Genomic DNA, 25,098 nt, shown 5'->3' on the forward strand with positions numbered 1-25,098 from the left:
ACAGGTTGTCAGCAGTTCTCATGCTCCCAACTCTACCAGCTCTATAGCACAGAGGTTCGGTTCCAGGACATGAGGAGGCTCACTTCCTCCACTCATCCCCCATTCATTGCCTGTTTCAGCAACCTTTGAATACTGGAGCTCTGATTGTTCTCACAGCATCTTGCTCATAAGGGAGAGGTTTTATGCCATTTGAGGCAAGCTAAAGAATTGGAGGCAACTGCATCCCTCCAGTGCCCCACTCACAAAGTAGGGGAATCATTCTAAGAGAAGGCCACAGTTCCCAGCCCCGGCTCCAGAGCAGTGGCCGAGAGACAGGCCATAAGAACAGAGAGCTCAGAAGTTCTCCCCAAAGGAAATGATCTTATTTGGGACAGACTGGAGAAGTTCAAACCTAAAAGCACTCTTGGAAAAAGTGGAGATTTTGGTGAGAGGGCCAGTATTACCCTGATACAAAACCCAAAGACATCATAGGAAACAAAAATGAAAAATCCGTATCACTTATGAATATAGACATAAGGATCCTCAGCAAAATACTGTAAACCAAATCCAGCAATTTATAAAGGGGACTGTACGTCATGACCAGTGCTCTTACCCCAGACATGCTGTGTTGATTTGAAAATCACTTACAATAATACACCGTATCAATCAGAATAAAGGACAAAATCCACATGATATCTGAATGGGCACAACTGAAGCATTTCACAAAATCTGTTGTCCTTTGTTAAAAACACTCAACAAGCTAGGAATAGAAAGAAACCTCCTCAGCCTGATTATGAATATCTGAAAACCTACAACTGGTCTCATACTTAGTGAAGAAGGACTAAATACTTTCCCTCTAAGCACAGGAACAAGACAAAGATGTCTGTTTTCATTATTTCTTTTCAACATTGTACTGGAGGTTCTTGTTAGAGCAGTTAGATGGGAAAATAAAAGGCATCTAAATGAGAAACAAAAAACTATCCCTATTTGCAGGTTCTGTGATCTTATATATGGAAAATCTTAAATTAGAAAATCCTAAGGAACACACACACACACACGCACACACAGAAAAAGACAAATGGATAAGTTCAGCAGAGTTACAGGATATAACATAAATATATATAAATCAACTGTATTTCTATATACTTTGACTTAATAATCCAAAAATTAAGAAAATAACTCCATTTATAATAGCATTAAAAATAAAATACTTAGGGATAAATTCAATAAGTTAAGAAAGTAAAAACACCTAAATAAATAGAAATCCCATGTTCATGGACTAGAAAAGTTAATATTGTTAAGATGGCAGTACTCCCAAATTGATCTATAGATTCAGTACAATCTATATCAAAATTCCAGGTGGCTTTTAATAGAAATTGGCAAGCCTATCCTAAAATTTATATGGGTTTTCAAGGACCTAGAATAGTCAAAATAAGTCATAGGACTCATTTCTTGATTTGAAAACTTACTGCAAAGCTACAGTAATCAAAGTGGAAAACTGGCATAGGGTAGATATATAGGTCAATGGAATAAAGTTCAGTTTCCAGAAATACACCCACACATGTATAGTTAATTGCCTTTCAACAAGAGTGCCAAGGACCATTCAGTGGGGAATGGATAGTCAACAACTGGAACAACATGCAGAAAAGATAAAGTTGGATTTTTTCCTCACATCATACATAAAAATGAACTCAAAATGGGACATATACCTAAATGTAGGAGCTAAAACTATAAAACTCTTTAAAGAAAACATTGGAGTATATATTTTCATGACCTTTTATAGGACCAGGCCTTCTTAATACAACCCCAAGAGGTGACAAAAGAAAAAGTAGACTTAAAAACATCTGTGCTGAAAAATCAACCATTAAAAAGTGAAATGTCAGCCCACAGAGTTGGGGGAGATATTTGCAAAGTATCTTAAGGATTTGTATTCAGAATATATAAAGAAGTCTCAAAACTCATCACAAAGAAGATAACTCACCTAAAAACTGGGCAGAAGATCTGTCTTAATTAGTTTGGGCTGCTGTTACAAAATAGCACAAACTGAGTAGCTTACTAAAAAGTGTACTTACTATTACTTTATTAGCTTATGAAATTTTTTATTTCTCACAGTTCTGGAGGCTTGAAGTCCAACGCCAGGTTGCTGGCATGGTCAGTGAGGGCCCTCTTCTAGATGGCAGGCTTATTATGCCCTCAGGCAGTACAAGGGATGAGGGATCTCACCGGTGCACCCATTTTAAGGGGCGCTAAACTAATCCATTCATGAGGACTTTGCCCTCATGATCTTAACCACCCACTGATGGTCTCACCTCCCAATACCATTTAGTAAGCATTCCTTTTCACCATATGAATTTTGGGGTGACACAGACATTTAGATCCTAGCAGGATCCTGAATTGACAGATCTCTAAAAAAGACATGTAAATGGCCAGAAATGAAAGGATGCTCGTTATCACTAAACATCAAGGATGTGTAAGTCAAAACCACAAAGAGATACCACTTCATACTCACTATATTGGCTTTAACCAAAAGGGCAGATACTAAGTTGTGGTGAGGATATAGAGAAATTGGAACCCCAGGTCATTGCTAATTGGGATAAAAAATAGTTCTGTTGCTTTGGTGTAAATAGTTTCACAGTTCCTCAAAATAGTAAACATTTAACCGTATGACACAGCAGTTGCACTCTTAGGTATACACCCAAGAGAAAGAAAGGCACACATCCACACTAAAACTTACACACTGTTTTCAGCAATATTTTTCTTAATATCCAAATAATGGAAGCAATCTAAATGTTCATATTAACTGATAAGTGGATACAGTATGGTATATCCATACAATGGAATATTCAGTTCAGTTCAGTCGCTCAGTCGTGTCCGACTTTTTGCGGCCCCGTGAATCGCAGCACGCCAGGCCTCCCTGTCCATCACCAACTCCCGGAGTTCACTCAGACTCACGTCCATCGAGTCAGTGATGCCATCCAGCCATCTCATCCTCTATCGTCCCCTTCTCGTCCTGCCCCCAATCCCTCCCAGCATCAGAGTCTTTTCCAATGAGTCAACTCTTCACATGAGGTGGCCAAAGCACTGGAGTTTCAGCTTTAGCATCATTCCTTCCAAAGAAATCCCAGGGCTGATCTCCTTCAGAATGGACTGGTTAGATCTCCTTGCAGTCCAAGGGACTCTCAAGAGTCTTCTCCAACACCACAGTTCAAAAGCATCAATTCTTTGGCTCTCACATCCATACATGACCACAGGAAAAACCATACCCTTGACTAGACGGACCTTTGTTGACAAAGTAATATCTCTGCTTTTTAATATGCTATCTAGGCTGGTCATAACTTTTCTTCCAAGGAGTAAGTGTCTTTTAATTTCATGGCTGCAGTCACCATCTGCAGTAATTTTGGAGCCCAAAAAAATAAAGTCTGACACTGTTCCCAATGTTTCCCCATCTATTTCCCATGAAGTGATGGGATCAGATGCCATGATCTTCGTTTTCTGAAGAATGTTGAGCTTTAAGCCAACTTTTTCACTCTCCTCTTTCATCTTCATCAAGAGGCTTTTTAGTTCCTCTTCACTTTCTGCCATAAGGGTGGTGTCCTCTGCATATCTGAGGTTATTGATATTTCTCCTGGCAATCTTGATTCCAGCTTGTGCTTCTTCCAGCCCAGCATTTCTCATGATGTACTCTGCATATAAGTTAAATAAGCAGGGTGACAATACACAGCCTTGACATACTCCTTTTCCTATTTGGAACCAGTCTGTTGTTCCACATCCAGTTCTAACTGTTGCTTCCTGACCTGCATACAGATTTCTCAAGAGGCAGGTCAGGTGGTCTGGTATTCCCATCTCTTTCAGAATTTTCCAGTTTATTGTGATCCACACAGTCAAAGGCTTTGGCATAGTCAATAAAGCAGAAACAGATGTTTTTCTGGAACTCTCTTGCTTTTTCTGTGATCCAGCAGATGTTGGCAATTTGGTCTCTGGTTCCTCTGCCTTTTCTAAAACCAGCTATGTGGCAATGAAAAGTAGTGAATGCTGATATATTACAAAATGAATTAATTTTAAAATATTACAGAAGAAGTCAGACACTAGAGTATGATTGCATTTATATGAAACAATCAGAATAGGCAAATCTGTAGAGACAAAATTAGATTAGTGGTTGCCTAGGGCTGGAGGGAGTGGGAAGAGAAGAGAAGTAACTGCTAATAGGTAGATCTCTTTTGAAAGTGATAAAAATGTTCTAAAATTGGTGATGGTTGCACAGCTCCATGAATTAAGGAGCAGTGGTGAAGTTGCATATTATCTTTGAGTTGAATGCCCGAAAATCATAGCATACAATGAAAATCAAATCTGTTCAGCAGTAGAAAAACTAGGATTAAAACCCATAGAGGGCTTCCCTTGGTGGCTCACTGGTAGAGAATCTGCCTGCCAATGCAGGAGACACAGGTTCAGTCCTTGGTCTGGGAAGATACCACATGCCACGGAACAGCGCAGCCTATGTGCCACAAATACTGAGCCTGTGCTCTCAAGCCCGGGAACAAAAACTACGGAGCCCATGTGCTGCAACTGCTGAAGCCCGTGCACTCAAGAGCCTGTGCTCCATGACAAGAGAAGCCCGTGCACCTTAACTACGGAGTAGCCCATCCTCACTGCAACTGGAAGAAAGCCCAAGCAGCAGCAGAGACCCAGTACAGCCAAAAATAAACAGTTTTTAAAAAACGTAAACCCATAGCAGCCAGCATTTCCTCTTGTAACAGAGAACTTTGCTTTTCTTTGGTTCAACACAAAGGAAATATTACTAGTTACCTTTATTAAGGGGCTGGGTTGTATGCAAATTAAATAGCTTGCTTTATGACAGATGCTCAAAAGGAGGTTGACTGGGCAACTTTTGGATACACAGTTCCATCTCAGCTGATGTGGGTATAATAAAACTGTATGGCTGCTGGGGTTACCTCCAGTATTAAAGTTTAATACTGGAGCTTTTTCTGGGCCAAGCTTACATTGTTGATTTGGTGTATTTTTAATGTTAACTGTGATCCAGTTCAAATATGCCACTGAAGCACTTTTTATTTTTTTTTTATTTTTAAACTTTACAATATGTATTAGTTTTGCCAAACATCGAAATGAATCTGCCACAGGTATACCCGTGCTCCCCATCCTGACCCCTCCTCCCCTCCTCCCTCCCCATACCCTCCCTCTGGGTCATCCCAGTGCACCAGCCCTAAGCATCCAGTATCGTGCATCGAACCTGGACTGGCGACTCGTTTCATACATGATATTATACATGTTTCAATGCCATTCTCCCAAATCTCCCCACCCTCTCCCTCTCCCACAGAGTCCATAAGACTGATCTATACATCAGTGTCTCTTTTGCTGTCTTATACACAGGGTTATTGTTACCATGTTTCTAAATTCCATATATATGCGTTAGTATACTGTATTGGTGTTTTTCTTTCTGGCTTACTTCACTCTGTATAATAGGTTCCAGTTTCATCCACCTCATTAGAACTGATTCAAATGTATTCTTTTTAATGGCTGAGTAATACTCCATTGTGTATATGTACCACAGCTTTCTTATCCATTCATCTGCTGATGGGCATCTAGGTTGCTTCCATGTCCTGGCTATTATAAACAGTGCTGCGATGAACATTGGGGTACACGTGTCTCTTTCCCTTCTGGTTTCCTTGGTGTGTATGCCCAGCAGTGGGATTGCTGGATCATAAGGCAGTTCTATTTCCAGTTTTTTAAGAAATCTCCACACTGTTCTCCATAGTGGCTGTACGAGTTTGCATTCCCACCAACAGTGTAAGAGGGTTCCCTTTTCTCCACACCCTCTCCAGCATTTATTGCTTGTAGACTTTTGGATCGCAGCCATTCTGACTGGCGTGAAATGGTATCTCATGGTGGTTTTGATTTGCATTTCTCTGATGAGTGATGTTGAGCATCTTTTCATGTGTTTGTTAGCCATCTGTATGTCTTCTTTGGAGAAATGTCTATTTAGTTCTTTGGCCCATTTTTTGATTGGATCATTTATTTTTCTGGAGTTGAGCTGTAGGAGTTGCTTGTATATTTTTGAGATTAGTTGTTTGTCAATTGCTTCATTTGCTATTATTTTCTCCCATTCTGAAGGCTGTCTTTTCACCTTGCTGATAGTTTCCTTTGTTGTGCAGAAGCTTTTAAGTTTAATTAGGTCCCATTTGTTTATTTTTGCTTTTATTTCCAATATTCTGGGAGGTGGGTCATAGAGGATCCTGCTGTGATGTATGTTGGAGAGTGTTTTGCCTATGTTCTCCTCTAGGAGTTTTATAGTTTCTGGTCTTATGTTGAGATCTTTAATCCATTTTGAGTTTATTTTTGTGTATGGTGTTAGAAAGTGTTCTAGTTTCATTATTTTATAATACATGAAATTGGTGTAAGTATTTTTTCTTAGTAATTCAGGAATTACTCTTGTATCAGTTAGGATTACACTCTACTGTATTTAGTAGAAAATGACAGAATCTTAAACAGGTAAAGATTATTCTCTCACATGAAGAATTTATGTAGACACTCCAGGACTGGTACGCAACTCCTCTGTCATCAGGGGCCTACTCCTTATGCTTTGTCTGCTTTTCCATCTGTAAAGATCCATGGTCATAGGATGGCTGCTGGAGTACAAGCTATCGCATCCCAGCCTCAAGCACAAAGCCTTTAAGTTCACGAAAAGGAAAAAGGGACAGGCCTCTCCTATCTGAAGAAAGCAAGAAAAATATTTTTTATTTGGTTACATTGCAGCATAATTGTGAAGGTGAAAAGAAATAACTTCTTAAATACATTGAATAAGTGTATTCTTTATTACTGTGTTCATATCGTTAGATTCTGAAAAGAAATCGTCTCTCCTGTCAGAGGAACAACAAGCAACAAGCACTTTAGTAGAAATCATCAGGCAGAGTATTCAACATAATGATGTTCTTAAACCCATCAACCTACTTGCACAACAAATGAAGGGAGATGTGAAAAGACAAAGGTAATAATTCAGTATTTTTTAGTTGATGTCACTGGAAATAATTTCATGATTTTTTAAAAAAATTACTTTCAAAACTATCTGCAGTTGTAAAAGAAACACATAACTCATTGTGGAACATCTGATTCTTTTTTAAAGTGCTGCCCAAGTGTATACATTCATACTTCAGCACAAACATAATAAAAATGTCTGAGGAATAGATTAAATTTTAGTAGGTGATGCATTCATGTCTAAAATATATTCAGTCTTTGGGAAACACTACTTCTATTCACTGGAAGCCTATAAATATGTTTAATATCAATGTTAAACATATCTACTGCTTGTTCAGGCCATGTCACACAGTTTATCTTGTGGGATGTAAAAAAATATATGAGTAGAAACAACTTAAGAAAATGATGGAAGCAATGAATCACAAAGGATATGGAGCTATCCTGATCCTCTTACTATTTATTATCTGCTAACTTATTTGGATCAGTACTCAACCCAGTCTCAGCCTAAGTGAATTTTGTGGTAAGCTTCAGCAAAGGGGACATAGTATCTTCTATCAACAGAAACAGTGTTTCCAGGTGCTCTTCAAGTTTGTAGTCATGGCAGCTTTGAAGACAGTCTCAGAAGTAACAGGACAAGAACTCATGATAGAAATCAATAAATCCTTTTATAATTTTAGCAGTTGATATGGAGATTATCTCCTTCACAGGCTAAAGAGTAGCCAGTTACAAGCATCTGATTTAAGGGCAGGGAAAGAATATGAGAAATTATATAGCTTGAAGCTTTTAAAGAAAGCTGCATGGAGCATTATCAGAATCAGCATTACAAATTTTTTTTTCTGTGTAAATAAATACTCAGAAGTCAGTTCCTAAATTCCCCTTTTTTAACAGCTGAGCCATGAATTTGATTTTTAAGGTTTCATTTGTCTTGCTTTTCTGTTCGCAAATCAGATAAAGGTGATTTTTCATTTACTGTTGGGTTAAATTACTAGTAAGACACCACACAACCTGTTTGTGTCTAAGGGTTTAGACCCCTAACTTACTTAGAAATTAATTTGTCATGTAGCAAAAAATTGCTTTTCTAAGTATGAATTAGAAATTAGAATTGAAAGTTATCTATTGCATTACTAAATATCAATAACTTTAAGTTAAAATAAGCCATTTTTGTTTTGAACATGAAGCTTTATGCCCATTAACTTTAAACTTTTTAATTTGAAATAGAAGTTTGCAGGAAATGGCAAAGAAAGTATCTGTGGACTCTTTACCCAGCTTTTCCCAAAGGTGACACCTAACAACTGTAATGTAGTCAAACTGTGACACTGACATGAATGAATACAGAGCCTAATCTTTTTTTAAAGTATAGTTGATTTACAGTGCTGTTAGTTTCAGGTGTTTTTTTCACCATTTAAAAAATCTTAGCATATTTTTTATGCTCTTTGCCCATTCACTTCAAATATTTTGTTTTATAGGAGTTTATACAGAGAAATCCTCTTCTTATCATTAGTATCTCTTGGGAGAGAGAATATTGATATTGGTAAGTTGGTCAAATGTGGATTACTAAAGGTGGTTTAGTCTTATTCTCATAATTTAAAAAATTCTAACTGGTATGGGTAAATACTCCATTTGCCTTTTAAAAGATTTCTAGCTTTAAATGTGCAGTTTATGTATATAAAATGATTTGACTACCACTTTTAAATGCATAGCTTTCATCTTATTAACAAATTCCAACTACATTTTTGAAAATATCTTTCAGAGGCTTTTGACAATGAGTATGGACTTGCATACAACAGTCTGTCTCCAGATATTCTTGAAAAGTTGCAGAAAATTGATGCTCCACCAAGTATCAGTGTGGAATGGTGCAGGAAGTGTTTTGGAACGCTTCTCATTTAAATATAACAGATTGTCTAGACTTTTGACACAGTGCTGGGGGAATAGACTCAATCTGGAGACATTCAAGGTTTTTTCATAATACAAATTGGCGAAAACAGAAATGAACTTAGTCTTGGGACAGTATTTATGATGAAATCGTACTGAATCATCTCAGTGTAAAAATGCCATTAAAATGCCCCAAGGTTTATTGAAGATTTATAATTTCTGAGCTGTTTATATCTGCTGAAAATTGGTATCACATTTTTCAGTATTTCTAGTAGTTTGATAATGGAAAACCACTCTTGGCATTTTGTTTGTTTGAAGCTGTTGAGTTTGGGGGAGCAGCAAATTAACGTAAACTTGCCTAACCCCCAAACAAATGAAATCTCAATTATAACAGCAACTGTTTGTGTATTGTGTATATATGTGTGGCTGTGTAGGTGTCTATTCAGCCATATTATATTTATTAAAATTCTTAAATTGCATGTTGCAATAGTTTTTTGAAAGGGGTTTCCAACTATTAAAATGACTACTACTAAACTCATATGTAGTCATTTAAGTTCAAAATTACCTGAAAGTCTGATGAAAACTGCCATGCCTTTGACTTCAAAATTAATATATTATTTTTACCCTTCATGCTATATATTAGCTCCCTTAACGGGTTATATTTCAAATATAACCAGTTCCTTCATCCTCTTCCCAGTACCATGTTAATTTGCAACAGCTTTAAAATGGAATAAATGAGCCAAATAGTTTAAATGAAATTAGATCAGCATCATAATTTACAAAATTAAAATTCTTGTGTATGTCTTTGGGTCTGAAATTGTTCAGGCACATAAATTGTTGCTATTGTTCACTTTTAAAAACCTGTGGAATAACTTGCACTGCAGAATTCTATTCTTGTATATTTAGATTGTATGCTTATTTGTGCATTTGTAAATATGGTTTTTTAGGATGAATCAATTAAGTCTTAAAACATTAAAGCTTATTAAGCTTGTTGCTTGTAGGTTTAAGAAAATCACGACCTCACACGCCTCACTGACATTCATGCCTTTCATTAAACCATCCCTTAAGGATAGTAAATTTGTCTTCCTTACCTTTGCATGCATGGTTTGAAAAACCAATGATTGTGTGTGCTTCCTTTTACAGTAATTATGCAGATGACTGAATCACAGTTGATAACTATTTCCAGATGGTACAGTTAACATCACACAGTTACTATACCAATCTTCCAAGATTTCAGGGTTATTAAGACCTATGCAGAATCCTTGTTTCAATTTATGGTTAAAGTGCTGAGTTGAAAGAACTTTAGAATTCTCATTGCCTTAAAAATGGATCTTTTGCACTGTCTCAGAGTATGTATTTTTTGCAACTTAAAACTTGGTACTAGTTTTAATACTTTTAACACTGCCCCAACAGAAAGTTTGGAATTACCTTGCATATAAAAAAAAATTGAGGTTGAATAAAGTGAAAACTTCACAAGTTTGCTGTTCTCGTCTCTTACATTTTTAAGGCTCCTGAAATGTGCACAGTAATTCAAGTTCTTGTGGTCTTCAGAATTCCAGTATTGTCTGTTTTCCCACTTTTCTGTGGTTTTCAATAATTTGAACTAAATTACTCAACAAAGCACTTCCCACTAAAAATTACTGATGATGTATTCCTAAATCTTACACATTTAGGAATATTATGAATTTTACAGTAACTATTAATCTAAAAAACATTCATTATAAAGCTTGGCCTATTTAGAAATAAGACTGATTTGTATTGAAGTTGCTTAAAGGCCTTTTCTAGCACCTACCACTGGGCAATAGAAATTTATAACAAAGACAAAACATCAAATTATTGAGACTTAAATCTAATTAACTTCTGAAAACCCATCTTTCAAAATATGCCAGGTTAGCATTTCCTTACTCTGGTTTTAGATTAACTGCATCAGCTGCATTTTATACATTGATTATAGCAACCTGCATTTTGCAATGTTAAAGTTTTAAATCTACCAGATTTCATGAGCTAGAATGGTCGAGGCCCACCTCATTTATCCACGTTAGGGACTGTACTCCTTGAAATCAGAGTGGTTCTCGTGTTTTATGCATTAGAATCAACCAGCTACTGGGTTAGAAGTCTGGATTTATACCAGACCTGCCTGCCTTTTGGCCTGTTACCCTTTAAGACTCTTAACTTCTCTGTCAATTGCCAACTGAAGTTTTGTAACTCTTAAGAGCTAATGGTCCTAAAAAAAAAAAAAATTAAAAAAAAAAAAAAGAGCTAATGGTCCTATACAGCAGAAATTAACAACACTGTAAATCACCTCACTCCAATTTAAAAAAGACCTGTGGATCCCCTCTGTGAATCTTGCCTCAAACTTCCCAATCATCATCCACTTTTTAGCCAGATCCTTGGGTAATTCTTCTGCACACTCTTAACTGAAGCACTTCAGTCTCTATCTGCATGCCAAAGCCACTTGAAAATTTTACTCACCTGTGTTAATACGTAATTTCCGAAAAGAAGTACCTTTTAAAGCCTAACGTACCTTCTTTCAAGACCCTCTCGTCTGTTAAAGGTTTGAATAAAGGTTCTAACTGCAGTTACTATAGAAAGCAGACATGGTACATACAGAAAAAAAATTCACTTTTGGGAATTCCCTGGTGGTCCAGTGGTTAGGAGTATGCTCTGAATGCCACAGGTCTGGGTTCAATCCCTAACCAGGGAGCTAAGATCCTACATCCCATAAACCACACAGTACAAGGTATACTTTCTGTGCACATCCTTCATAGATGCAAGAGTGTCTAAAAACAGGTACAGTCAAGTCCCTTGGAGAGTGTGACATGTAATAAAAATGTAAATTCACCTGAGTTGAAAAGGTTTCTGTTAATGTATTAAATCTGCACTGTTTTTAAAAGCTTTGTAAAAACTATTCTAAAAATGGTATCCATTAACTGTGTTTGTCACAAGTTACTCTTTTTAACATATAACAATGTCCATCTTCACAAAGGCACTTTTCATATATCGTGTAGAAACTACATTCCTTAAAATAAAGTCTGTCAAAGATTAATAGTCCTAAGTCATTTATTTCCCCCATTCTGTCCCATGCCTTGCTGAAAAGTCAATCAATCAATGTAAGAATTCTGAGACACCCACTACTCTGTTCTGGCCATTTCTTCCACTATCATATATAGTCTGTTTCTGAATATGAAGGACTATCACTTTCAAGTATCTCTTGCAGACCTATTCCACTGCTGGATTATACAGTACCTCCTTTTTCATGTTTGCAGACCTTCATTTATCTATTTGATCATCAATTAAAAGTCAAGAAGGGAGAGCTGATGTCTGATCTTATTTATTTGTTACTCTTAGAACATCTCATTTTTGACTGGACTCAGACTTAGAAGTAGAAGCTCTCAGAGAGGACAGCCTCCGTCTCTTGGCAATCTGTTCCTGCCGTTTTTCTTTGGCCTCCTGAACAAAACAAAACAAAACACAAAGTGCAGTTAAAGCTTATCTGGATTAAAAAATGCAAATCCCGTAACTCCTATTTCCCACTGAGATTTACCTTCATTCTCTTGGCCAAAAGTTTAGCATATTCTGCAGCCTCTTCTTTATTTTTCTTAGTACGCTGTTTCTTCAGAGCAATACGCCGGCGTTTGTGCTGCAGAACTCGTGGAGTCACGAGACGCTGAATCTTGGGTGCTTTAGTCCTAGGTTTCTTACCTAAAAATTTAGATGACTCAATTACTTCCATACCCTTGCTCAATAGAACCCACATTTATATTTTTAAAACATCAGAGATTCAAACTTAGTAGCACATTTAATCCTAATGGCTCACTAAATACCAACAGTTTGGATATCAAGTTCAAGGTCATACATAAATTTATGTTACTTAGCTGAAAAGATGGATGTCCTATCTTAATTTTTACTACTCACTTTGATATCCCTTCCATAATTACATTGTCTTAGTAGGATATTATGTATCTATACCATAAGACATGTGAACATTACTTTAAAACAGTATTTAATTTGTTATGAAAACTAAGTAAAGCATTAGCTGCGTCACTGTCTCACCCACCATGCTTTGAATTCCAAATTGGTTTTCAAATTTCTATTTTCCAAGATAGGAAGGACCTGCTTATCTGCTTATGAGGAGTAAAACCATCAACATTCATTAAATTTTTTTTGCTGTGCTGTGCTGCTTGTAGGAGCTTAGTTCCCCAACCAGGATTTGCACCTGGGCCACCACAGTAAAAGCAAAGTCCTAACCACTGGACCACCAGCAAATTCCTAGGAGTATCTTCATTGAGCCTGTCTGGATTATAAATCTGCTTCACAGCAGGAGTCTTTTCAGATGTAATGGTTTTAGTTTGTGGACCCCTGTGAGAGCAATAAACACTCCATATAAATAGTCTACGACTAAATGATCAATAAAGGAATTATAAAGAAACAAAAACCATCTTATAAATACTATGAGCTAGCACTTACTAATGTTATTTCCAGGGATGCAACTACAATTACTTTTTAAAGTGTATGATCTTCATGAGGATAATTGTGTATTTATACCATATCTTCAGCACTTAATAGAACCTGGCACAGAAAAGGTTTCCAAATATTTGGAATGAGTGACCAATAAGCACTCACCACATGCCAGGTATTAATTAGCTTATTTAAGCCCACAGTCCTGGAAACCAATACCCCAATTTTTTCCGATTTGTCAGGAAAACTCAACCTGAAACTAACATGTTATTTATGATGATGTGTTATGTTGACTAATAAACAATATACCTGCTTAAAATATAAAACACCAAGTTTTCTTGAAAAAACTAAAAACTGAGTTCCCATATGATCCAACAATCTCACTCCAAGACATGACTGTAATTCAGAAAGATACATGCTCCCCTATGTCCGTAGCAGCACTATTCATAATAGCCAAGACAGGAAAACAACCTCAATGTCCAGCAACAGATGAATGGATGTCATGGATATATACAGTAGAATACTAAACTACAAAAAACGACAGTGTCATTTAACCTAGAGATGATCACACTGAGTGAAGCCACAGTTAAGACAAATACCGTATCACTTACATGTGGATTCCAAAATACAACACAAACTTTACAAAACAGACTCACTGACAGAACAGACTTGTGGTTGCCAAGGGAGGTTGGGTGTGGAGGGATGGATTTGGAGTTAGGGATTCTCAGATGCAAATTATTACACATGGAATAAAGGCCTACTCATATCATAGCACAGCGAACTACATTCAATAACCTGAGATAAATCATAACAGAAAAGATTTTACATATAACTGAATCACTTTGCTGTACAACAAAATTAACTTTAATAAAACATTTTTATAGTAAGTCAACTATACTTCAACATAATAGTTATATATATAATATGTTCCCTGGTATTTTGAATGGTTTTCTAATTCGCAAAACTATCGCTATCCACATTCAGAAGTTAAAGCAACTTACGTTAATGAAAGCATCAACTTTATCAACTTCGGTAAACAAAAAATTAAAACCACTGATACGTTAAGAAAGCAAGTGTGTGGGCATGAGAGCATATTCAATCACAATTCCAGACTTTTCTCTTAACCCCAAAGCAATGAACTTAACTGACAGGTTATCTTTGAAAGAACTCATACAATGACTCAAAAGCAAATTTTCAAGAAAAATTCTAACACTATAGGGCACTGGTTATAATGAGTATTAATTCCAATTGCATACCTTGACCCTTTTCCACACTAATTTCCTAAAAATGCATATTCTAGGTAAATAGTAGGCAGAGATTGGCTTCCAACATGCATAAAGAATGGTACAACCAATGAAATTAAGCAAGCTCTATATTGCATAATCCCTCATACCGTCTTTGTTTAGGGGCTTTCGCACAACATATTGGCGGACATCATCTTCTTTAGAGAGATTGAAAAGTTTGCGGATTCTGCTGGCTCTTTTGGGACCCAGGCGACGAGGCACTGTAGTATCAGTGAGTCCAGGAATATCCTTTTCCCCTAAAAGAAAAAAGTGAACAGATGTTTTTAATTCAACAACTTCCTTACAAACAAGAACCCTAAACTGTTCAGGCATTGCCAAAGCGAGGTCCACTTTCAAAGATAATCAGCTTTAAGTCAGTGTTGACAAAAATAAAACTCCAGAATAAAAGGCTCACCTTTTTTCACGATGACCAAATTGAGAACACTCAGATTGGCATCCACAATGCAACCCCGTACAGATTTGCGCTTTCTCTCTCCAGTCCTCCTTGGTCTGTAACAGGAATGCCCCTTACTCAGTAGCAGGCGAACTCTGCCATGGGTCAAGACACCCTGCTTCATGGGGAAACCCTGCTTATCGTTCCCGCCACTGATTCGGACCACATAACCCTGCAGGAGAACACGATGACAAGTTAAAAACAAAGCATTGTGGCCTCTGAGAAGTACACCCTTAAGTCTACTTAGTACCGTTCATTAGGACCGATTTGACACTTTAAATAGTTTTCTCTGGTCACTAAATTTGTCTATACTTCCAGTTTCCCAAGTTAGATTAGCAAAATCCTTTCGACCAAGTCATATTTCTAGTCTTTATTTTACCGGAGTTGTTAACTCTTGGGGTAGAAACAGTATGTTATGAAACCTAAGTATCAAGGAACCACAAATCAGAAACAACCTTCTTGGCACTTTTGAAGATCCCTTTGGAGACCTTTAGCTTGCAGGTCAAGAACAATATATTTTTCATTTGATCTACATAAACATAACCCTGCCAAGTGATAAAGCCACCTTATAAAGTGACATTTGGAACTAACCTAAGGTTGGGAAACAACCCGAGTGTGAACCCCATTACATTTACCAATTACCAATAGCGTTTACCACCTCTCTTAAATAGAGCTAACAATTCAACGCGACAGTTCAACTTTTACCTTCCATTCTTCACCCAGAGCGTCAGCAGCAACTTCTGTGGCCATACGCTTCTCGTAGAAGGTACGAAGTTTTCGTTCATCGTCCACTTCAATGAGCTTCTGGCAGCCAGTGGCCGGGAAAGAGATGTTCAGCTAAAAATTATAAACGAGGGGGAAAAGAACTTCATGAAAATAGCAGAACCACTAGAAAAGTTATTCCATAGCAAAAAGCCTTTCCTGTCACCCGCACACAACAGAAAATTATTCACTAAAGGACACGTGCAAGGCGCCACAAACACGGCACTAAAAATAGGACCTATCTTGCAAGGCTTGCGGAATGCCGCCACGGAGAATTACGGTCCACAGCCGTTCACTCTCTCAGATCAAGGAGTCTGACCTACGTGCCGTCAGCTCGGCCGCCTCTATCCTGCCTGAGGGTCAAGTCGCCACCATGGCGCTCCCAGACCGGCGTAGCTCCAGCTGCAATCGCTCGCCATCCGCTCTCCCATGGAGCTCCGGCCCCAGAAGAGCGATCCTTCTCCTGCCTCAGACTCTTCTCCATTCAGGGCTAGGATTTTCGAGCGCAACGACACATCGTAGGGCTTGCTCCACGTTCCACAAGCCTACCCGGACACCCGCCACCAGTTCCTACCTTCATTCTGAAGCGGCCGACAGCCTCCGAGGCGCCACGAAAAAGAGACCCAACTTCCGCTTAGCCCAGGTCACATAGGCTCTTCCAGTTCTCGCGAGATGTGTAGACGCCTGGTATAGTGGAAGTGAGTATTGGTAGGCAGTACTTCCGGGGTGGGGTTAATCAGCGGTTGGGAGATAAGAGTCGGTAGGCGGTGCGTACGAGGCGGCACAGGTTTAGTACGGAAGACTAGTTTTTCTACTGCTTGTTCTTTCCCTTATGATTCTGGGTTAGGAAGCAGTTCTGCTCGGTCCCGGACACTGCTTCTGATGATACCAAGGAAGGAGGCGGGATCGGAGTTCGACTATCCTGCGCTCTCCTGTACCTCAGGCTCCATCCGAAGATTTCCAGTTTAGGAGCGTGCCCTGCCCTGGTTCCGGTCTTGAAAAATTGTGGTTTGATTTTTCTTAAATACTTGATCATCCACGTCCTTTAACCGCTTTGCAGTCATCGTTCTGTCACGTGCGTGAGTGCTAAGTTCCTTGGGTCGAGTCCGACTCTTGGGACCCCATGGAATGAAGCCCTCCAGGCTCCTCTGTCCATGTGATTCTTCAGGCAAGAATACTGGAGTGGGTTGCCATGCCCTCCCCCAGATAATCTCCCGACCCAGGGATGGAACCCGCGTCCCTTCTGTCTCCTGGATTGGCAGGCGGGTTCTTTACCACTATCGCCACCTGCAGTTCTATCACAGAACGATGCATTCAGCCAGCGTTTCTTGGAAGCCAGTTAACCATAGTTTACTCCTAGTCCCGGTGTAGAGCCTCTCTGCTTTCTGCCTTTTTTCTGCGATCTTTTTAAAACGCAAAGTTCTGTCACTCCATTGTTGGAGATGCACAATTTATTTCCCACTACAGTTAAATACTTTCCAAATTTCTTAACCTACTTTCATATATTTTTCACAGTCAAAAACTCAGCTTTTGCCATTTGTTAATGCCATGCAAGGCTTTCAGCTTACATGTCCCTCTTAAGAGAAGCCTTTCCTGACCACACAACCGGAAATTGTATTCCTCTCTAGTGTAGCACTATTTTCCTTTATCAGTTCAGTTCAGTCGCTCAGTCGTGTCCGACTCTTTGCGACCCCATGAATCGCAGCACACCAGGCCTCCCTGTCCATCACCAACTCCCGGAGTTCACTCAGACTCACGTCCATCAAGTCAGTGATGCCATCCAGCCATCTCATCCTCTATCGTCCCCTTCTCCTCCTGCCCCCAATCCCTCCCAGCATCAGAATCTTTTCCAATGAGTCAACTCTTCGCATGAGGTGGCCAAAGTACTGGAGTTTCAGCTTTAGCATCATTCCTTCCAAAGAACACCAGGGCTGATCTCCTTCAGAATGGACTGATTGGATCTCCTTGCAGTCCAAGGGACTCTCAAGAGTCTTCTCCAACACCACAGTTCAAAAGCATCAGTTCTTCCGCGCTCAGGCTTCTTCACAGTCCAACTCTCACATCCATACATGACCACAGGAAAAACCATAGCCTTGACTAGACGAACCTTTGTTGGCAAAGTAATGTCTCTGCTTTTGAATATGCTGTCTAGGTTGGTCATAACTTTTCTTCCAAGGAGTAAGCGTCTTTTAATTTCATGGCTGCAGTCACCATCTGCAGTGATTTTGGAGCCCAAAAAAATAAAGTCTGACACTGTTTCCACTGTTTCCCCATCTATTTCCCATGAAGTGATGGGACCAGATGCCATGATCTTTGTTTTCTGAATGTTGAGCTTTAAGCCAACTTTTTCATTCTCCACTTTCACTTTCATCAAGAGGCTTTTGAGTTCCTATTCACTTTCTGCCATAAGGGTGGTGTCATCTGCATATCTGAGGCTATTGATATTTCTCCCGGCAATCCTGATTCCAGCTTGTGCTTCTTTCAGTTCAGCGTTTCTCATGATGTACTCTGCATATAAGTTAAATAAGCAGGGTGACAATATACAGCCTTGATGTACTCCTTTCCCAATTTGGAACCAGTTTGTTGTTCCATGTCCAGGTCTAACTGTTGCTTCCTGACCTGCATACAAATTTCTCAAGAGGCAGATCAAGTGGTCTGGTATTCCCATCTCTTTGAGAATTTTCCACAGATTATTGTGATCCACACAGTCAAAGGCTTTGGCATAGTCAATAAAGCAGAAATAGATGTTTTTCTGGAACTCTCTTGCTTCTTCCATGACCCAGTGGATGTTGGCAATTTGATCTCTGGTTCCTGTGCCTTTTCTAAAACCAGCTTGAACATCAGGAAGTTCACGGTTCACATATTGCTGAAGCCTGGCTTGGAGAATTTTGAGCATTACTTTGCTAGCGTGTGAGATGAGTGCAATTGTGCGGTAGTTGCACATTCTTTGGCATTGCCTTTCTTTGGGATTGGAATGAAAACTGACCTTTTCCAGTCCTATGGCCACTGCTGAGTTTTCCAAATTTGCTGTCATATTGAGGTCAGCACTTTCACAGCATCATCTTTCAGGATTTGAAATAGCTCAACTGGAATTCCAGTTATAATTTTCCTTTATAGTACTATTTAATCATGATACATAAATGGTCTGCTTATGGTCTGTCTGCATACTAGATGGTAAATTAGGCTAGGTCTCATAACTTCACTAAGGTATACTCAGGAAGCAGTAAAATGCATGGCTCTTAATAAGTAAGGCTCAGTAATATGTGATCATAACCCTAGTTTTGATATGTATTAGTCTTTCAGAGTGTGGTAGTATGGAGCCAGCAGAGGAAGAATGAGTTGAGTGTATTACAGTAAATCTTGAATCAGCAATGATTCAGCTCTTAATAGAACAGAAAGATGCAGGGAAAATACGGTGCATTTGATAGTCCTCCAGAACATTATTGGGAGAATGAAAATCCAGGTGATCTAACTTTGAAACCCACAGTACCCTGAAGAATGGAACACTTACTATCTATTACGTATTTACTCCATAGTTTTTCCTCAAGAAAAAAACCCCTACGTTTAAAATAAATTTTTACTTTCCAAGATTATCACATCCATCTTCTGCTTCGGTATCACAAAGTTTTGAGTTTAGGCCTGCTTCACATTCAAAGTTGAAAGATTGTGCTAAACCCTATTTGTGTGGTAAGTCGCTTCAGTTGTGTCTGACTCTTTGCGACCTTGTGGACTGTAGCCCACCAGGCTCCTCTGTCCATGGGATTCTCCAGGCAAAAATACTGGAGTGGATTATCATGGCCTCCTCCAGGAGATCTTCCTGACCCAGGGATCAAACCCATGACTCTTATATCTCCTGCATTGGCAGTTAGGTTCTTTACCACTAGCGCCATCTGGGAGGCCCAAATCCTGTGTAATAAGTAAGTGTTAGTCGCTCAGTCGTGCCCAACTCTTTGCGACCCCATGCACTGCCGCCCACCAGGCTCCTATGTCCATGAGATTTTCCAAGCAAGAATACTGGAGTGGTTGCCATTTCTTTCTCCAGAGGATCTTCCCTGACCCAGGAATCGAACCCAGGTCTCCTGCACTGCAGGCAGATTCTTAACCAACTGAGCTACAAGGGAAGATATTAATGTAGAAAGTGTGGCCAAATGATGTATTTAAATTCAGTATATGTAATTTTTGTTATTGAGGTGAAATTGACGTAGCATAAAACCATTCATTTTTACGTGAACAATTAATTCAGTGGCATTTAGCACTCACAGTGTTGTTTGGTCAGCACCTCTATTGGTGCCAAGACAGTTTCATCACCCCAAAAGGAAACCTTATATCCATTAAGCAATTGCTCCCCATTCCCCTCTTCCACCAGCCCCTAGTAGCCACAATCTGTGCACTGTCTATATGAATTTACTTAATCTATATATTTCATATAAATGAAATTATACAGTATGTGATCTCTGTATCTGCCTTCAAATTTTTTTTACATTCATCCACATTGTAGTGCGTATCTGTTTTTTAATTCCTTTTAATGACTGAATAATATCACTTTGTACGTGTAGGTCGCAGTTTGTTTATCCATTCATCCACCAATAGACATTTGGGCTGTTTCCAACTTTTTTTTAAAGTTTAGTTTTGGCCGCACTGGGTCTTCATTGCTGTGCTTTCTCCAGTTGTGGCAAATGAGGGCCACTCTCTAGTTGCAGCTTCTCAACGTGGTGGCTTCTCCTGCTGCGGAGCATGAGCTCCAGGGTGGGTGGGCTCAGTAGTTGTGGCCAGCAGACTCCAGAATGCAGGCTCAGTAGTTGTGGTGCAGGGGCTTAGTTTCCCCACAGAATATGAAATCTTCCTGGACCAGGGATCAAACCCATGTCCCCTGTGCTGGCAGGCAGATTTTTAACCACTGGACCACCAGGCAAGAGGTGGTGATTGCACAACACTGTGATCTAAATTGTTCATGTGAAAATGAATGATTTTATGCTGTGTCAATTTCACCTTAACAACAAAAATTACATACACTGAATTTAAAGGCATCATTTGGGCACACTCTTTACATTAATATCAGATGATCAAACAGGATTTCAGCCTGCCAGGTGGCGCTAGAAGTCCTGTTTCCCACCAGAAGTCCTGTTTCCAACTTCTGACTACTGTAAATAGTGGTGGTATGTTGAGTACCTATTTTTAGTCCTTTGGGGTATATAGGAGGAACTGCTGGGTCATGTGGTAATTCTGTGCCTCCTAGGAGAACTGCTAAACTGTTCGGTTTCATTTTTCATTCTCCTCAGAAATGTATGCATTTGTTATTTTGTTACTTTATCTCTCCTTTTAAATTATAGTCTTCCTAGTCGGACAGAGCAACTTCACTTTCACTTTTCACTTTCATGCATTGGAGAAGGAAATGGCAACTCCAGTATTCTTGCCTGGAGAATCCCAGGGATGGGGAGCCTGATGGGGTGCCGTCTATGGGGTCGCACAGAGTCGGACACGACTGAAGCGACTTAGCAGCAGCAGTAGCGGGTCTGAAGTGGTACCTCAGTGTGGTCTTGATTTTCATGTCCCTAATGACTAATTATGTTGAGCATCTTGGCCATTTGTATATTTTCTGTAGAGAAATGTTTATTCAAGCCCTTTGCCCTTTTTTTTTCTAAGCTCTATTTTTATTGAAGTAGTAGTAGTGAGTTAATATGAGGCAAATAGTAAAATCCAGAACTATTCCTCAGGTTTTTGTCTTTTCTAGTGCATTTTTTATTGTGGTAAAAGACATGAAATTTACCGTCTTAACAATTTTTAAGTATGCAGTTCAGTCGTGTTAAATATATTCACGTTGCTGTGAAACTATCTCCAGAACTATTTCCTCTTGCAAAACTGGAACTCTGGACTCATAAAACAGCTCCCTTTTTCCCTTCTCCTCATCCCTGGTAACCATCAGTCTTATATATCTATGAATTTGACTACTTTAGGTAATTGATACAATTAGAATCATACAGTACATGTCTTCTTGTGGCTGGTTTATTTCACTAAACATAATGTCCTCAAGGGTCATCCATGCTGTAGCATGTGACAAGATTTCCTTCCTTTTTAAGACTGAAAAATATTTCATTGTATTTATATACCACATTTTATGTATCCATCTGTCTGTTGGTGAACATTTGGATTGCTTCCACTTCTTAGCTGTTGTCAATTCTGGTATTAACATAGACGTGCATATCTCTTGGAGACCCTGTTTTCAATTCTTTTGTATATATATCTAGAAGTGAGATTGCTGGATCATATGGTAATTCAATTTTAAATTTTAAGGAATGATGCTAAAGCTGAAACTCCAGTACTTTGGCCACCTCATGCGAAGAGTTGACTCATTGGAAAAGACTCTGTTGCTGGGAGGGATTGGGGGCAGGAGGAGAAGGGGACGACAGAGGATGAGATGGCTGGATGGCATCACTGACTCGATGGACATGAGTTTGAGTGAACTCCGGGAGATGGTGATGGACAGGGAGGCCTGGCGTGTTGCGATTCGTGGGGTTGCAAAGAGTCAGACACGACTGAGCGACTGAACTGAATTTCCATAGAAGTTGCACCATTTCATAATCCCACAAGGGCTCTTTTCGTATATTTGAATTGGCTTGTTTTCTTATTGAATTGTAAAATTTCTTTATATATTCTGAATGCTATACCCTTATTAGATATATAATGTCCAAATATTTTTTCCCATTTTATAGGTATCTTTCCACTTTCTTGATAAAGTCCATAGATGTACAATGGTTTTAAATTTTGATATATTCCAGTTATCTAATTTGTCTGTTGTTGATTGTGCTCACATTCTCATATCTGAGACAAAGCCATTGCCAAATCCCAAATCCCTATATTCTTCTCCAATAACTTTATGGTTTGAGTTCTTGTATTTAGGTTGTTGATCCATTTTGAGTTAGTTTGTTAATGTGGTTTGCAGTTGGGAGCACAACTCCATTCTTTTGCACATGGACATCCAGTTGTCCTACCACCATTTGTTGAAGAGGATATCCTTTCCCTCTTTGAATGACCTTGGCACTTATGTTGAAAATCAATTGGCCGTAGATGTACAAGTTTATTTCTGGCCTCTCGAGTCTGTTCCATTGATTTATGTATCTCTCTCTTTATGCCAGCACCACACTATTTTGATGTGTAGCTTTGCAGTAGGTTTCAAAATCAGGAACTGGAGTCCTTGACTTTTTTGAGGGCTTTTTTTTAGTTCTTTGGGATCCCATATGAATTTTTTACTCCTGTATGCAATGTATGCTCTTGGAATTTTGATATGGATTGCATTTAACCTATATATCAATTTGGGGAGTATTGCCATTTTTATGACATTGTCTTTCACCTCATGAACATGATATGTCTCTCTATGTATTTAGGTCATCTTTAATTTTTTTCAGTACTGTTTTGTGGTTTTCAGTATGTAAGTCTTTCCCCTGCTTGACTAAGTTTATTCCTAGATATTTTGTTCTTGTGGATAACATATGATATATATTTTTATATATATATATATTATATATATATATGCATGCATATACTATTTTTTCTAAGCCATTTGAAATTCAGAAGTATTTCACTTCTGAATACTTAAGGATATATTCTAAGAACACATAGCCTCAATATTGTTATCCCATCTAAAACTTATTATTTATATAATACATTCTACTATGCAGCCCATTTTTTAATTTTACTGATTACCCATAAATCTCTTTAGTTTTTCCCTCAAACCTATCAGCTCCAGGGCCTGGCCCCACCCATCAGCAGGTGAGTACCAGCCCCAGGATCCCTGGGCCATGTAACCAGCAGACACTGCGTGAGATAGGGCCTAGTAGCTAATCAGACTATTGGCCAGCTCCACCTACCAACATATCCAAACAAAGGAACAAGACAAAACTCCAGAAAAAGAACTAAACAAAGTGGTAATAAGCAGTTTACCTGATAGAGAGTCCAAGGTAAAGACCATAAAGAGACTCAATGAACTTGGGAAAAGACTGGATGAACACAGTGAGAAATTTGATAGAGTAAAAATATATAAAGAAGAATCAAGCACAGCCAAATACAATAATGGAAATAAAAAATACATTAGAAAGGATCAATAATTCATACTACACAAGGCAATCTACAGACTTAATGTAGTTCCTATCAAAACGCCAAAGTCAGGGAATTCCTTGGCTATGCACTGGTTAGGACTCCATGCTCTCACTGCCTGGGGCCTAGGTTCAATCCCTGATCAGGAAACTAAGGTCCCACAATTTGGCACTGCAACCCAATTTCTTTTAAAAAGTCATTTTTCACAAAACTAAAACATACAATTCTAAATTTGTATGAAAACATAAAAGACTCCAAATGGTCAAACAATCATGAGAAAGAAGAAGAAAACTAGAGGCATCATGCTTCCTGATTTTAAAATATAATGAAGTTACAGTAATCAAAACAGTATGCTACTGGCATAGAAAGAGACATATGGATCAATGGAACAGAATAGAGAGCCTAGAAATAAACCCACACTTACATGGTCAATCTATGACAAAGGAGGCAAGAATATGAAATGGGAAAAATAGTGTTGGGGAAACAGGACAGCTACGTACAAAAGAAACTGGACTGCTTTCTCACACCATAGACAAAAACAAACTCAAAATGAATTAAAACTTAACACAATGTTGTAAAGTAATTAGCCTCCAATTAAAATAAATAAATTAAAAAAAGATCCTACATTCTGCAATTAAGATCTGGCACAGACAAAATGAAAACCAAAACAAAATAGGAGTCATTCTTAGCAGTCCAGTCCACAGGCTAGAGTAGTTTGTCTCTTGTAACTGAACCCTGACTGAATATAACTATTTTAGCCCTTCAGTCTTTCAAGTTGTCATCTTTCAAAGCAAGTAAATTACCCAAAATTAAAGGCTTCAAGCTAACTCATAAGGTCCACAATCTGGTAAAATTCTAGGTAAGGCAAATAACTTTATGCTGTTTCCTTTAATTTCCTGGTAAATTAATTAAGAAGGATATGGTTTTATCTGTTCTTCTTATTAAATTTATATACCATTAAAAAAAATTAAGTACAAGATCTGAAACTATCAACCTCCAAGAAAAGAAAAAACAAAGGCAGTACGCTCTTTGATATTGGTCTTACCAATATTTTTTTTTTGATGTGTCTATTCAGGCAAGGGAAACAAAAGTAAAAATAAATCTTGCACCAAACTAAAAAAACTTTTGCTCAGTGAAGGAAGCTATCAACAAAATGGAAAGTCTGCCTATGAATGGGAGAAGATATTTGCAAACAATATATCCCATAATAGG

The 25,098-nt window shown here is 38.5% G+C and overlaps 2 protein-coding genes across 5 annotated transcripts in view; one reads left to right on the top strand and one right to left on the bottom strand.

Annotated features, from left to right (window-relative positions):
* Positions 1-10,315, top strand: part of DENND4C (DENN domain containing 4C) — a 123,377-nt gene extending 113,062 nt beyond the window's left edge. For all 4 annotated transcript variants that reach the window (XM_070375949.1, XM_070375948.1, XM_005902274.3 and 1 more), the window contains 3 exons: positions 6,829-6,979; positions 8,433-8,497; positions 8,717-10,315. In XM_070375949.1, coding sequence (XP_070232050.1) covers positions 6,829-6,979; positions 8,433-8,497; positions 8,717-8,853 — 353 coding nt within the window. In that variant the 3' untranslated portion in view covers positions 8,854-10,315. The remainder of the gene's footprint in view (positions 1-6,828; positions 6,980-8,432; positions 8,498-8,716) is intronic.
* Positions 10,316-12,146: 1,831 nt separating this feature from the next.
* On the bottom strand, positions 12,147-16,522 carry RPS6 (ribosomal protein S6). The gene is made up of 6 exons (XM_005902269.2): positions 16,370-16,522; positions 15,739-15,870; positions 14,995-15,205; positions 14,690-14,836; positions 12,383-12,540; positions 12,147-12,288 (listed from the first exon to the last, which is right to left on the bottom strand). Exons 1-6 carry the CDS (start codon positions 16,373-16,375, stop codon positions 12,193-12,195), a joined length of 750 nt encoding a protein of 249 aa, XP_005902331.1. The 5' UTR covers positions 16,376-16,522; the 3' UTR covers positions 12,147-12,192.
* Positions 16,523-25,098: the final 8,576 nt, after the last annotated feature.

This window comes from Bos mutus, chromosome 8 (assembly GCF_027580195.1).
Source record: "Bos mutus isolate GX-2022 chromosome 8, NWIPB_WYAK_1.1, whole genome shotgun sequence".
Taxonomy (NCBI): domain Eukaryota; kingdom Metazoa; phylum Chordata; class Mammalia; order Artiodactyla; family Bovidae; genus Bos; species Bos mutus.

What these genes read in the sequence shown, in the direction of transcription:
- RPS6 (XM_005902269.2), bottom strand. An exon ending in TTTGGTCATCGTGAAAAAAG is followed by an intron (nt 14,837 to 14,994) that starts GTGAGCCTTTTA and finishes TTTTTCTTTTAG; the next exon opens with GGGAAAAGGATATTCCTGGA. An exon ending in TTTTGGCCAAGAGAATGAAG is followed by an intron (nt 12,289 to 12,382) that starts GTAAATCTCAGT and finishes TGTTTTGTTCAG; the next exon opens with GAGGCCAAAGAAAAACGGCA.